Source organism: Neolamprologus brichardi, chromosome 18, assembly GCF_056152115.1.
Source record: "Neolamprologus brichardi isolate AB-2024 chromosome 18, ASM5615211v1, whole genome shotgun sequence".
Classification (NCBI taxonomy): Eukaryota; Metazoa; Chordata; class Actinopteri; order Cichliformes; family Cichlidae; genus Neolamprologus; species Neolamprologus brichardi.
Window position 1 is genome coordinate 26,124,448 of NC_142121.1, and position 15,319 is coordinate 26,139,766.

Consider the following 15,319-nt stretch of genomic DNA (forward strand, 5'->3'; position numbering starts at 1 on the left):
GTAACAATGATCTAATAACGTAGGAATTTTGTGCAGGTCAAACATTTGGCAAAAAAAATAAATAAACAGTCACAACTAAGCAGTTACCTGTTAGATCTTGCTCAGCTTGCTCGCTCAGTTCAGCTAATGATATACAATGATATAGGCACTCGGATGTTAAATCAACTCTAGCATCAAATACAAAAGCAGATTCAAAGCCTGGATTCTTTCAGTAAAAGAAGAAGCGGCTTAATTGATTCTCTCACACTGAGACCTACAATGTCTCCCACTCTCTTCCTCTGTTTTCCCCCTCCTAACATTTACATAAAACCAGTCTTGGGCAGTGAGCCTGCTCTATCTTTCAGCCAAATTTCTTAGGTGCTTTAAGAAGTTCCTGCACTTCAGGATGTGAAGAAGTAAATGTTTACCGTCAGGAAAAGCAGCATGCATGCACAATAAAGCCCACATGTGACAGACAACTGACTGGCCTGGTTTGAGGTACAAAAAAGGTGCAAAGGGGGACAAAGATGGAAAGATGCACAGAATTGCCCAGATGACATACTTACAGATTTCCCCTACGAGGAAGACTCAGTTCTTTCTATAAGAGAAGAGGGAAAGGTTGAATTAAGAAAAATGTGATGGTGGTGGTGGGGACATCTTCCACCTTTGCTCTGAAATCATTGGCATCAACATCTTAAAGGTCTTCTTTTGCTGTCAAGGAGGACACCTATCATTTTAAATACACTGCTATTAAGTACATTTCATGCTTACAGTCACAAGGTGCTAATAATAACGCTGCAGTTTTTCCTGGTGGCCTTGTTCTCTGTCACTCCTATTTATTTTTTCATCGGCACTATGTAAATATCATTAGCTGCTGAATGGCCTAGTTTCTGGCGATGACAAGTGGGCCTTGTAGCCATTTAATTGCAAATCCTCGGTCCGTGAGTTTCAGCTAAGAGGACTGTAAAACTGCTCTTGCCAGTCAGGATTTGAAGGACAGGGTGGCACCGTGTCACACTGCGAGAGTCTGTGCACAGAATTTGAGACTACCTGCACTTGTTTCATTACCTCCAGTCGTCTGAAAATTGAGAAAGTGACTATAAAGATGGTTTTAAAAAAGGGAGAACTGTGCACTGAAACAGCATTTCCACCATGACCATTATTTTCATTGTAACTGCATCGCTCCACTTCATCGAAATTCAATGAATGCAAGGTGGGAAAAGGCTAGTTACTATAAACAGAGACAAGGGAATGGGAACACCCAGTTTGGACTGATGATCAGTGTTACCGCCTCAACAGACCCTGGGTGGAAACAATGCAGCTTTGCCTACTAAATGAATTCAGAAAATACAGACATTAATGGAGCAAAAACAAACACTTAATTATTCTGACTGTGAACATCTCAAATGAACATGGCACCCAGGAGAAGACGTTTCTGACAGTCTTCCAGGAACCATTGGCTTTTGTGCTCCAGATCACCAAGGCAACCAGATTGTCCAAAGCACACAGAAAGAGCTCCAAAATAAACACATAGCTAAGTAGTAGTGAGGTCAGGTCTGATATACACACCTTACATTCATAAAATGTATTATGTGTCCCCGTTGCTGCGGTTCGTGGGACTCCACCTTTTCTGAAAGGATGCCCACAGGGCATGGGGAAGATGCTCAGTGCACATGATATTTTCTAACGATGCCACATAATCTAATCAATAAAGCACAGATCTAAAGAGCAACGGTGAAAGTTTTGTTTTGTTTTTTAATGAAAAATAAGCTCACGCCACATAAGCCACGCTGACATCAATGCCTTGCATCGTCGGCAAATGGCTCATCACTTTGAGCTAATCTCGTTTCCCTAGAAACAACCACAACCGCGCGCTGTCATGACAGCCAGCCTCCGTTTACCTGTAGACCGCGGCGTCTGAGGATATTCGGCTCATCCATCACTGAAGACAACGAAAGCAAACGGCGGATCCCCGGTCAGTCAGCCCATTCCTGCGCTCCGTTCTCTCCCCGGGAGCGTTGGATACAGTCCTCCTCCCTCCCGCTGTTGCTGCTTCTACTGCACCACCATCAACACCTCCTCCTACTCCTCCCCCTTCTCCTCCCCTGGGCGAGCTGCACGACCTACCACAAAAGGTGGCCACCACCAGTCCTCCAGTCAGCTGATCACCCGACCGGGAAGAGATGCAGCGTGTTAACCTTATTAATGAAGAGAGGGGTTGGCGCTTTGACCTTCTGATCGACGTTCTGTCATCTAGTTGTCAAAAAGCTGACTGCCTTACTGTCTGCAGCTAACTGGCCTTTTTAACCCCTAAGAACCCAAGACCTCCCACCCCCATAAATAAAATAAAACAAAAACAAAACAAACAAAAAAACAATTCATGAATATTCAACACAGGTGTGAATCAGACACCTTTCTTCATTGCCACCAAAATTCCCCTGAAACACGCGCACTCCATTCATTTCCGCTTGCTGCCATCCACGCAGGATGTTTCTCGTAAGCTTGTGAAAAAAAGGGGGAAAAAAACCCATCATGCCAAATAACAGCTTGTGCCTGGAGGGATCATGCTTTAACAGTGAGAGGATGCGCGACAACCGAGCTCTCAAGTCAAGCTGAACAGCGTGGACTGATCTGTGCCTGTCACGCAGTGACACTATGATGTTTTTGTTTTTGGGGTTTTTGTTTTTTTTCATAGAAAACAATGGTCGATCTCTTCCCCTGTGATGTAACACGTGAGTTTACATAAGGGGAGGGGTTGTGAACCCTTCCTTGTTCTCCCGTGAAATTCACTGTTGATTTGAAACAGCTAAAAGTGGAAACTTACCGTGTCAGAATAAAGTTTTGGGTTTTTTTCAGCTGAGTGACTGAATACAGTGACTCAGTTTATCACACTATGGTGTGTTGTTTTGTCTTTGTGTGACTGCTTTACGGAGGGAAGGTGTGAAACACTTGACTAAAACATATCCACATTTTTTCATATTTGTTCGAAACAGATTTTTATTTAAAATGAAAAGTGTTTCAGAATTTTTGTGGCAGATTTAAAGCATTAGACCTTTGAATTAAATATTTTGAAATTGTTTCCTCATGTTCTCTGTATAAGTCTTTGACTTCAAACCTCTGCGGCCAGTCAGCCATGGCGATCACAGACAAACAGTAATGTGTTTGGGTTTTCTGTTTGCCTTTCTTTAAATCTGTTCTCTTCGACAAACAAGACTACAGCCTAAGCACACCATAATCCTACAAGGAAGTGATTTCCAACCATGAGACACTGAAGATGGGTGGATTCCCCCTGTGACGCTCGGCCTGCTGTTGTATTCACCTGATTCATTTTTCTTTGAATCTAATTTAACTGGAAACAGACAGAATCCCTCTTGTGCATCGGCCTGTTGTCAAGACTGACCGTGAAAGCGTTTGGAGCTCCGTTGAAGTCATCTTTTTACTACCGCACCAGTCGCCCGTGTCTCTTTTTACTCAGTCTCACTTTATTTTTGTTCACTGAAAAGGAAAGGTAAAGAGGAAGAGATAAAACTCCCCGTACAATTGTGAAGTTTGCTAGTTGCTTCTCAGTTTAGAGATGAAATCACAGACATGTTAGATAAAGAAAATATTTCACATCTGGAACAGAAAGCATTTCTGTATTACTGGTCTGGCTCAACCTTGGGTTCAGGTTTATGCTAAAAATGACGTCCTTCTCCTGACCAAATCCAGCCTCACTTAGCTAATTAAATTCTGTAGTGTAGCTTTACGATCACGAGGGGGCGCCACGGTGCAATAAGTCAATACGCAAGCTGTCTGAAGTTGAAAACTTCACCTCGTTATCTTATGGGAATGGTTTCGGTTACAGATATGATTATTAGGCAACTGTGGCTCAGGGGGTTGGGAAGCGTATCTGTAACCGGAAGGTTGCTGGTTCGATCCCTGGGCTCTCTGTCCTGGTCGTTGTGTCCTTGGGCAAGACACTTTACCCTACTGGTGTTGGCCAGAGGGGCCGATGGCGCGATATGGCAGTCTCGCTTCTGTCAGTCTGCCCCAGGGCAGCTGTGGCTACAACCGTAGCCTCCACCAGTGTGTGAATGCGAGAGTGAATGAATAGTGGCATTGTAAAGCGCTTTGGGTACCTTGAAAAGCGCTATATAAATCCAATCCATTATTATTATTAATGTCATAAATCATGTCAATGAAATATTAACATGATTTATTTATTTTTTTAAATTAAAATCTATCTATCTATCTATCTATCTATCTATCTATCTATCTATCTATCTATCTATCTGTCTATGATCCACTGTCACGTTGTTTGTGAAAACTTTTTCAAACAAAAACATGTATGACATGGGTGCAGTTCAGTCGAAATTACTGCTGAATCGAACGTTTCTGTGCCTGGAGGGTTTGTAAAACACATAAAAATACATATTATGTATCTTTCTATATATGTAGCTATATAAAACAGCTATATATCGTACTGAGACTGAATTTCATCATATGCACTCACAGCACGAACCCGATGCCCAGACGTGATGCAACCTGTCATCAGACACATATGTGTGTGTATATATATATCACACAGAAGGACACACATACTTTTACATCATTTTAGTCTTGTCTGATGACACTTTGCATCAGGTCTGGGCAGTGTGTGAGATGAAATTCACTGTCAGTACTCTGAAACTCCTCAGTCATGCTGACAAAATGAGTCAGAGGTTTTTTTTTTCTATCTCACTTAACAATAGATGAAGACCGACAGAGAAGACTGTAAACATTTAATGACAGATTAAACCAGGGTGTCAGTTCAGCGTGAGTCACTTTACACCTTTCACTCGCTTTCATCCGGCAAAAACTCACCTGGGAAAGCACAGGATTGTTTCATCACCTTGGTGACTCACTGTTTAGAGATTTGCACAGATCTCCGCAATTATAAGGGTGGGGAGAATGCATGGCAGTGCACTGACCCTTATTACTGACCGAAGCGAGACTTATACGTGCTGATAAGGTCTTGGCAGAGCTCCATGATGTATTTGTTTACTTCTTTAGTCTGTCCTATCAATCATCAGTGACGGAAAGTGCAGCATTTTTGCTCTCTTGTTCAGCGCAGGGGACAGAAGAGGCTGAGATCAGATATGCAGATCCATTTTGTGCTAAAATACACATTTAAGCTTAGGTCTATTGTGTGACCACATGATTGCTGTCATGGCAGATTAAGAAAGTTCCCTGTTTTGACATTGATTGCCTCTTTGTTCTTTTATCTGTCTTCTATCTAACCTTGAGACATTTACTCTGTAGGGTGCTCGACATTAAGAGCCTTGATATAGACGTAATAAACTGTCTCCCTTTGTTTATTTTATTTATTATCTTTGCCAGAAAATGGCCAGCCCGCTCACACACGTTAGGTGAATCTCTCATCAGTTGGAACTTGCTTTTGACCTTTGACTGTACTGGGCACAGCTGCATTGGAAACATTTAGACACAGACTGGTGAGGGTCATTAAACTATCACATGCATAACTCTGTTGGACTTCTTCGAAGTGGTCCGTGTGGATCATTTATTTGCGAAAAGTAATGAATAACTGGAAATTCAAATGCTTCATCATGCTGAGGTGGACGTAACCAAATCTTATCCCAAAATCTCTTCGTCCCATTTCTGCTGTCGCCTCCTTCTGTGTGTTGATAAAAACAAAAAAAACTTGCAAACGATAACGATAAAAATTTCCTTTCTTACATTTCTGATGTTATAGTTGACATCTTGTTATCACATAACACAAAATGCTACCATATTATGACATATGGCTCTGGATGAGCCCATCACAGGCTCACCTGACCAAACAGGGGTGTGGCAACACAGGAGCACTATAAATGAAGGCATGCCAGGAATTTAGTTCATAGCATAGGCAAACCTTATCCATTGACTGCTGCTGCTCTCACAAATCAGACCTACCCGGCTGGCTCACCATGTGCATCTCCCACACGATTCTCCCACTTGTCACCTGCACGCTGCTGCTCCTCGCCTCCGCCTCAGGGGAAGGCCAGCTTCACAAGGCCCACGAAAACACACCTGATATGGAGAGCATGGACAGCCAGGCAGTTCTGCTTCTGGAAGCTGTGAAGACAGGGATCCTCAGCTCTTTGGGTATGGACGTGGAGCCCAGACTGACCCAAAAGGCCTCGAAAAAGGAGCTTAGGGAGATGTATCAGCTCTACAGGAGAAAAATAAGGGAGATAAGAGGAAATTCCAGCCAGCCAATGGGGGAAAACTCACAATCCACCATGTCCACTGTGCTCTTTCCAGGTACTGATGAGAACTCTGTTAGACGGGGCCGCCCACTTGAGCCTTATTTAGCCGCTGTAATAGTGATGTGAAAAGCCAGGTTACAAAGTTTGATTACAAGAAGAAGACTGAGGCTTTATTATAGTACAAGTTTAACACTGTGTACTTGCAAAACCTGCTATAGTGATGTGGTTACGAATACTTGGAATAATATCTTTCCTAATAGTTCACATTGCTCATAAAGGCTGATGTAGCTTAAAATAGAATCTATAGCCATGAAACTGTGTTGTAAAAAAGCAAACACATTCCTGCAAGCTTTTAGAAATCATGAGCGTGACAGGCACACCTTGTACACAATGCTTTACTTTGAGGATACTTTATTAGTGTTATCAATAACAACCAATTACAAGAGAGTTTCATAAAGAATTTCTTCAATACTCTTTTATTTCCCCCTTCCCAATTATTCTATGACACAATGCTAATGATCAAAGGATGTTAACAACTTTGTTTCTAATTTTCTTCGTTGTTTTTTGTGTGTGTTTTTCTTTAGTTTCACCAGTTAAAGCACTTCGGAGGGGTTCACGGTCAGGTCCAAGCATGCGGTGGTACAGAGCTGTTTTCCAAAAGAATACGAATATTCAGAATGACTTGACTGTAGCTCGAGCAGAGCTGAAGATTTCCAGACAGGTTCTGGGTAAACTCACTTCAGTGAGGCCTGAAGCAAGGGAGGAGATTAAAATGAAAGTCAATGGGGGAAAGCCAGCAGTGTGGCCGGCTGCCTGGACTGACTCTGTAGCCCAAACTAATATCTCAAACATTCAAGATGCGTACCTGGACATCATCCCAGAGGTAGAGAAGTGGTTCAAGACTAATGGGAAGCCACTGGTTGTGGATGTAAGGGTGGCTAACAGAGGGGCCCTCAAGCCGACCTTTTCTCTGGAATTAGACCTCACACAAGCCAACCCCGCGCAGAGGACGAGGCAGCGTCGCTCCAACAAGGAAGATGACTGTGATGAACCAGGATGGTGCTGCCGGAAGTCAGTCACCGTGTCCTTCGAAGACATCGGCTGGACAGACTGGGTTGTAGCCCCAGTCGAATACACCATGCATTTTTGCGACGGCAACTGCCCCCACAACTACAAGCCGGCAAGCATGCACACTCAGGTCAAGTCTCGGCTGCACCAGATCACCAAAGGAGGGACACCTCACCCCTGTTGCGTGCCGGCAGCCTACGAGCCCATGGTCCTCATGCACTACGACAGCAGGGGAAAATTGACACTGACTACTTTCACTGACTTTATTGTCAGTAAATGTTACTGTGCCTGAGGAGAAAATGCAACCAACCACTTCTTCAAAATTTAAAGAAGTGTATTTTCTGGAGTGTGTTGTCTTTTTTTTTTTTTTTTTTTTTTTTTTAAGCGTTACATACACAAAAACACAAAAAACAAAGGTTTTCAATGAGTATTAACAAAGCAATTACATTTAAAATCAGAGTTATGCATTAGTTTAAAAAGCAAAAATACCTGTGCTTGTAAACATTTTCTATTAGTTATTTATTTAAGTCTATTTATGGTACTGTTTGTGTTGCCTTGTTTTTGATTTGTTACATCATTATTTAGTACTATTTAATATTTAATTGCACTGGATTGTCTGATTCTGTGAGTTTCTTTCTTTTTTTGTATTTTGGTTGATGTCTTATACATTTCAGTTCATATGGAAATACCAAATGCTGAACTGCTGCACTTAAAGTTGTGATAATAAAAGTATGTTTTCTTACAATCTTTCCTTGTCTACGAGCCTTTAAACACACACTGTAACACCTTGCCTCCACTGTAAAAGAGTGCAGCTACTTAACCAGCCTGTCTGAAGTCCAGATCTCTCATCTAGCGAAGGCAGTTGGCAAGTTATGAAATGAAAAAAGAAGAAGGTGAAATCCTAGGAGAAAACACTTGGCATTTGGAAAGTAAGGCAGCTGGGTGTCTCAGTTCCCAGCCACCTGTTTAAAGCAGAACTGATGCAACACGGGGGCAAACATGCCCCTGCTACAAAATGTCAAACTGATAATATACTATGCAAGTCGTACAAATAACAAAGTATAATACAAAAAACTAAAATACCAACAAAAGCTTTCTAAATCAGCCTTGGCTCGGATAGCTCACGGGTAAAATTCAAAGGGTTTTGTCAGTGGAGCTAGTCACTAGTAATCCCTCCTTAGGCTCACAAGGTCCAGCCACGATGACGTCACTCTGTTAGCACTGAGCAAGGGCCGCCCTTTGGCACCCGCACCACACAAGTGTGCGGGGGCTGCCTCACTGAAGGCTTTTGTCTAGGCTTGTCTTCACAGCGGTCAGGATGAAAGAAAAGGGAGCAGGGCTTGTCAAAGAGGTGTATTTACATTAGAAAAGATAAAAGATGAAATAGAAAGATAATATTAAAAAAAGACATCATCTCTTTTCTTTTATAGGCCAAAGGTGTTGACAGTCTCAACATCAAAATATCACAAAAAGCGTTTGAAGTGATTGAATAACCACGTAAGTAATGTAATCACTATTCACTATAAGTGAAAACTATGGAAAACTACCGTTTAGTCATATGTTGTCCATTAACTTATTTACATTTTAAACTGCAGCAAAACTTCTTCTGCTTCTTTTTTTTTTGGCAGAAGGAGTTGTTACAACACTATCAGCCACTTCAGGTTAGTCAGGTCAAGGCGTGCCAGAGAAATCAGGCTGTAAAGAAGAGATAGTGTTGAGCTCTCCTTAATGACCTTGGCGCTGTGTTTAGTGTCATCTTGTTAAACAACATAAGGGATAAACTTAATATAAAATCCAGTTTGCTTTGACAAGGAAACTGCATTGTGTGTGTGTGTGTGTGTGTATATATATATATATATATATATATATATATATACATATATACATATTAGGGGTGCATCGATATTGAATCGTTCGATACAATGTTTTCGGTTCGGTACGCATATGTATTGAACAATACAAAATGTTTTATTTATTTTATCAACTCTGACGATGCTGTCTGTGTTGAGTGCTCAGTGGATCTGCGTTCAACTACTCCGCCTAGGCTTTTTTTATTTTGTTGTTTCAGCAACATTAAATTTAGAAATTGTACTTTTGAGTTAAAATATATATATTTATAATTTTAATAAATGACAAATTAAAAAGGCATGAACATTTTTTCTGTATCGAAAAAATATCGAACTGTGACACCAAAGTGCCGAACCAAACCGAGCCGTGAATTTTTGTATCGTTGCACCCCTAATATATATATATATATATATATATATATATATATATATATATATATATATATATATGTAATTGCTGATAGAAATGCTATATTCATAATTACAGCTCAAGGTTTAGGGTGAAAAGGAAATATTAACAGAGCCTGTGGTAAAAAGTGAGCAAATTGACATCTGGCATGACACAACTGGCTGTAGTAAGTGCTTTATAGGGTTCGTTTTTTTATCTTGAAAGGGATAAAGGTCAGTTAAACAGGAGCACATGCTGCTTTGCGATCAATAGACCGAGCTTTTTTAAAAAGTGGGACATACTGAGCTGATTGAGTTAATAGATGATTAAGCAGACCTACTGGAACATCTGTGGGGCCTCTCGGTTGAGTCACTGCTCATTCTTTTCTTAGCTTTTGTCCTGTTAATGCTTTGTTTCAAAGATGACATCTTCAGGGTTGCTACACAGTCGTGTGTAAATGGATGTAAAGGCATTCATTCTCATGTGCTGAAAGGTTTTGAGCTGCATTCCACCCAAACGATACAAGCAAGCAGAGCATTTACTAAACCGTCCTGTGTGTGTGTGTGTGCGTGGCCTGAGACACACAGGCTTTCGTTTGGGCTTTCCCTTCCTTCGGATCCTCAAATAGCCTACCTGGAAAACAATCAGCGAAATTAATGTCAGAATAACTGGAACCAAAGCTAAAAATAATCTTCCCAGTCTATTTTCACCTTACCGCTCTAAACACAATCACAGACCTCACTTGTTATTCTGTGGCTTTCATATTTCGATTGCTCTCTGAAATCCGTGCAGATCTGGACTTGAGCTGTAAAAAGAACGACAGATTTTCACATCCTCTCTGGACCTCCCGCCTGAAAAAGCCGACAACCCACAGACTAGAGAAAATAGTGCTGACCATCTTTTCCTGCCTTTGCATAAACCACATATTTTCTGCTTTATATGAACATTTTTGTGTAGCAGTCACTACTAATCGTAAGTTTTTTTGGTTCCTAATATAGTGTTTGTAAAGCCTCATATTGGGAAGTGATAAGATTTTTTTTTTAAATTCTGCTCTTTGCATCTTATCTCCATGAACTTATCTCAGTAGCGTGATAGCATGAACTGGAGTAATAAATCCCACACATCTGGTTGGCTGCCTATACACTCCCACGCTAGAGTAAATCCCAGAAATATATCATGTGGGAGCCATCGAGCTTCTCACTTAACGCTCTTGTCCCTTTTTTAATTTCTAATTTACATAAACGTTTTAGTATATTGAAACATTATTTAACTTTATCGGGTCTAACGCATGTAATGTTTTCACCATGCAGAGTTGCGTCTGTGTGTAACTGCAACAAACTGTTGAGTCATTTGCTTTAGCAACAACAACCACAGAGAAAAGTTTGTCTGTCCGTCCGTGGTAACATGTTTGAAAGCACACATATTTCTTTGTCTAGGGTAAATATACTATGATATCATGTCCGTGATATGAAAAATGATTGGTGTCGCTGCTGGTTGCTATTCCATAACAAGATGACCTTTAGTTTAAATTGCTGCTGAATTTTATGATGACTTGGTCAGCAAAATAGTTTTCCTTATTCAAACAGAAAAAAAAATTCAGAGAAACCACTGCAACCTGTGTTTGGCCAGGGGTGTCAAACTGAAGTCCTGGGGGCCAGAATTGGCACGCCAAAGACTCCAATCCAGCCCCACTGGAAAATGTGAAGGAGAGCATTGATTTTGGACTTCTCACTGTATTTTTGTTGGTTTTACAGCTTTAACTACTGATAGAGGCCTCCCCCATGGCCATTCAGACTGCACTAAAGTAATTAAGTTAGAGAAAAACAATTAATTGATAGAAATTGAGAGCATTTTTATAGTGGGTCCACAATAAAAAACAAACAAAAAAAACAAACAACAAAACTAAAACAATAAATGACTTTGCTTTATTATTGCAGGACAGTCTTTGCAATAATCTGCCAGAACCTTTTCGGTAATTTTACACATTTGTTTCTTCATGTTAGTATATTTTTTTCTTTACTCCAGCAGAAAAACTGAGATGTACTGTTGAAACTGCACTTCATTCTTTCTCATATGAAGGTATCTGAAAGATTCAGTGTGTAGTTAAACGTTTTTGCACAAAAAGGGGAATTCCAAAGATATGTGTGTCCATATCCATATCTGTAGTTTGGTTTTTAAAACCGTGGATTTATTTTGGACGCATTGTTTAGCAAAATACTAAAAACATAACACGATGTCAATATCTACCCAAGTTAAATGTTTCTAGATTTGATTTAGGACCAAGTGAAGAATTTCCAGTGAGAGAAAAAGGACAATACTGAACACACGCGACTCACAAAACCTCAGATAGACTGCCCACACTTCTCTCCAAAGGTCAAAGTAAAGCCTCATCTGTAACTACAAGAGAACACCATAAAACAATCTAATCTAATCACAAACTTGATTACCTTGGACTGCTGTCAAAATTTGTACAGTGTTTTCCAGCGTGGTTGTAATATGAGATGTGCCAATAATAGTAGCAATCAAAGATGTGTAACATAGATAATCGTACCAGGAGGGAGTGGATTAAATTTAAAAAAAAAAAAAAAAAGGTTTGTTACTCTCCTCCAAAATGGGAGATAACAGATAACACTGACATGTTGCTACCATCCAGTCATTTCTGTTTACAGTCAGTCTGTATCAAAAAGCAGCAGTAGCAGTGTGCTGACTTTTAGCTGTACATCGTTATACAAAAACAGAGACAGAAATCAAAAGAGACAGCTTGCTGCATACAACAAGTGGAGCAAAATGCGCAGGCCTTTCTACAAATGTGCCCCGTGATTAATCTGGCAAAACGTACACGTCTTCTTCTTGACAGTCATGTGATTGGTCATTAATGTATATGGCCTCATCTATGACGTCGCACTGCAGGTACACGTCGTCATCAGATTCGACTGGGAACCTTTGAAGAAAACAGTAAATGTGATGAAAAACAGTCTCGTTAGGTAAACTGTAAAAGTCTTTGGGTTTCTGTATTTGTCTATATCACAACAGGATTGTGCAAAATGGGGAAACTCTCTCTCTCACACACACACACCGTTTCTTAATCCACTTCCGTCCGTTGCTTTTGAGCTTCTGCAGTTTCATAAGTGTTCCAAGAAATACATTTTATGAAAATCTACACGTAGAAAAAACAGTTAATGCAGCTCACCTGCTTTGGTTTGAAGCTTCCATGCTGTAGCCACGAGTTTGAGGTTTCAGGTTTTCATAGATAGAAGATTGTCCTATCGACTGCTCTCGAATCATACCAGTATATTCATGGGAATCTGCTTGTGGGGTCTCTGAGTGATCCTCCTTTTCTTGCGCTGTTCTTTGTCTAAACAGCATCACATTGGCGATTATACCGTAGAATTTATAAATGATTACACCAACTATGATCGCAAGCAGCAAAAAGAAGACCCCAAGCCCGACTCCTAGATTTGTAGAAGAGTTGGAGGAACTGTCACTGACTGTGTTATTTCCTCCCGTGCCATTGGTATACATGGTCTGCAATTATAGATAAAGAAACAAAATGGTTCAAAAAGCATGGCTGAAACAATAATGTGATAATCTGTCAAACTACAGCACAAGACAGTGTTTAGCAGTATAGCTGAGATGGAAAGTTAAAGGTTGATTCTAAACTAGAGACCTTCCACTGTTAAAATGTAACATTATAAATATATGATTAAGAATACAAGTTTAAAAAACACAATGAAAATGGATTAAAATGAACAAAACAGTCAAAGTTGACACGTTAAATCAATATGATTATGTAAGCCAAGTCAAGCAGCAGAGGTTAAGTCAATAAAAACACTCATGTTACCTTGAAGTGCTGCTTCAGTGTTGTGGGTCAAGGTCTGCGTCGTGAGCGTAATCATGCAGCTCATCATAAGCACCGTTCGCTAACTTTGTTGAAGTTCCCTTTATTGAAATCATGGAACTGAGCAAAAGAGACGAAACTAGAATATTTCCTGTAAAAGCTCAGGCTGAAAATAGATGGCTGCTGACAAGAGCTTAAAAAAAGTGTGATAGTAAACTTTGTGACTCAACAGGCGAACACTCTTCCTGCTTCTACTGAAGTACATCCAACTTTAGCTTCACTTGGTTGGTTATGACCAATATTGTTTTTTGAACAGCAGAGAGTTTAGGTTAAATTGATACTTCTTTCTTTCTCTTTCCAAAAAGTCTCAGATTCACCCAACAGAAAAGTCTTTTTTTTTGTGTGATTCATCTTATCAGAGAAAAACAACTTGAACTTTTTTGCTCCCTTTTCTCTCAGATGTAAACCCTTCAAGCTGTGTTGATAAGGGATTCTCGTGATGCCGTTAAAGTGAAACTGTGCTACCAGCACACTCTCTAACAGACATAAACAGGACCAGATATAAAACTGCCACTTGGTTCAACAGGACCTTTGCCTCCCCCTGCTGTCAGTCTTAGTCTCCACATACAGAACACGCTCATGCTTCATAACCTCTGCACTTTAATTCTGACTGTGGATCTTTGACCATACACCTTAATAACTTGTGAATTAATGACGCTTCGTTAAGCTTCTGCTGCTACTTTGCCACTATCTGAACCAACTCAACTGGAAGATCCTTTATTTGTCTCTGTCGACCAACAAAAGTCACGCTGCCTTAAAAAGCTCTGAAACACTTTCTCACACCACTTACAAGTTTAAATTTGCGTTCTTGAATCAACACAAACACTTGGGACAACACAGTGTTCCTAGCGTTGCCTTTGCAGTGCCTTACATGACAATTTACTCTCTTTAAGGGCGCAAAGCTGTGCTTGTGACAAGGATTTAAAAATGACAATGTTTATCTGAGTCAGTCTCAAAAACTATCCGATTACTTTTGTGTTACCCAGAGGAAGAAACCTATTAACATTTTTGACCTGCAGAGGAGGGAAGTAACAAAGTACAAATACTTTGTTAGTGTACTTAAGTTGACTTTTCAGGTATCTGTACTTGAGTAGTACTTTTACTCCCTACAATTTTAAACTAATATCTGGACTTTCTACTCCTTACATTTTCAAAACACACTCGTTATTTTTGGTTTTAAGGCATTTGAGGGGTCACTGGCCCTCAAACATCAAGCCTAAAAAGTAACACATGAAAATCCTGTTCGTTTATTAGTCACCAGAGGATAGAAAGAGACCAAAGAGGCACAATCATGTGGCAAAGTCAGGGGTAAAAGTGGATTGTATTTTCTTTTTCTGTTTTTCTTTTTTTTTGGTACAGCGCCGGGACGACTGCAGTATCCATAGGTTGCTGTACTTCAGCATCTGGCTACTCCCACAGAAGACAAGCGAGCATAAAGGCAGTAACATTTTTTAAGTGACAGGTCATTTCAAATACAGCATTTCTTTCAGCAGGCATGCAGACTGTTTGTGTGCAGGTTATCTGCACACAAACAGATGAAAAGGTCCAGCTGCTGTTTTTGACAGGGAGAGAAAAGAAAGAGAGCTAACTTCACTTGAAGATGGAGAAGGATAAGAAAGACAAAAGAGGAAGAAGAGAGGTTATATTTAAAAGTAAAGACAGCTCAGTGGTGTTTGATAAACTGGAAAGTTAAAGCTTAAATGTAGCTCCTCATGTTTTTAAATCAGATACTGGGTCTGTACATGTGACATTATGGTTTTTCCCTATTGTGAAACATTGTGTTAAACAAACTAACTGTGGCTAACTGTGTTATTTAAATGTTGCATGAACATCCTCTGCAGGTTAGTGCAGGTTAAACAGGTTGGTTTGCTGCACTGATGGGTTTAATGTGTGTGTGACTTGTGCACACTGG

At 40.3% G+C, this 15,319-nt stretch overlaps 2 protein-coding genes and 1 long non-coding RNA gene across 3 annotated transcripts in view; 1 reads left to right on the plus strand and 2 right to left on the minus strand.

Annotated features, from left to right (window-relative positions):
• Nucleotides 1-2,131, minus strand: part of mast3a (microtubule associated serine/threonine kinase 3a) — a 30,671-nt gene extending 28,540 nt beyond the window's left edge. Inside the window, exons 1-2 of the mRNA XM_006786741.3 lie at nucleotides 1,881-2,131; nucleotides 546-577 (exon numbers count right to left, since the gene is read on the minus strand). Coding sequence (XP_006786804.1) covers nucleotides 546-577; nucleotides 1,881-1,919 — 71 coding nt within the window. The 5' untranslated portion in view covers nucleotides 1,920-2,131. The remainder of the gene's footprint in view (nucleotides 1-545; nucleotides 578-1,880) is intronic.
• A 3,743-nt stretch (nucleotides 2,132-5,874) lies between these two features.
• gdf15 (Growth differentiation factor-15) lies at nucleotides 5,875-7,574 on the plus strand. Its single transcript, XM_006786744.3, has 2 exons — nucleotides 5,875-6,261; nucleotides 6,791-7,574. Exons 1-2 carry the CDS (start codon nucleotides 5,925-5,927, stop codon nucleotides 7,564-7,566), a joined length of 1,113 nt encoding a protein of 370 aa, XP_006786807.2. The 5' UTR covers nucleotides 5,875-5,924; the 3' UTR covers nucleotides 7,567-7,574.
• Nucleotides 7,575-11,429: 3,855 nt separating this feature from the next.
• Nucleotides 11,430-13,530, minus strand: LOC102794207 (uncharacterized). Its single transcript, XR_436769.2, has 3 exons — nucleotides 13,351-13,530; nucleotides 12,700-13,034; nucleotides 11,430-12,450 (listed from the first exon to the last, which is right to left on the minus strand). It is a non-coding gene; the product is annotated as an uncharacterized LOC102794207 (long non-coding RNA).
• Between the last annotated feature and the right edge of the window lie 1,789 nt (nucleotides 13,531-15,319).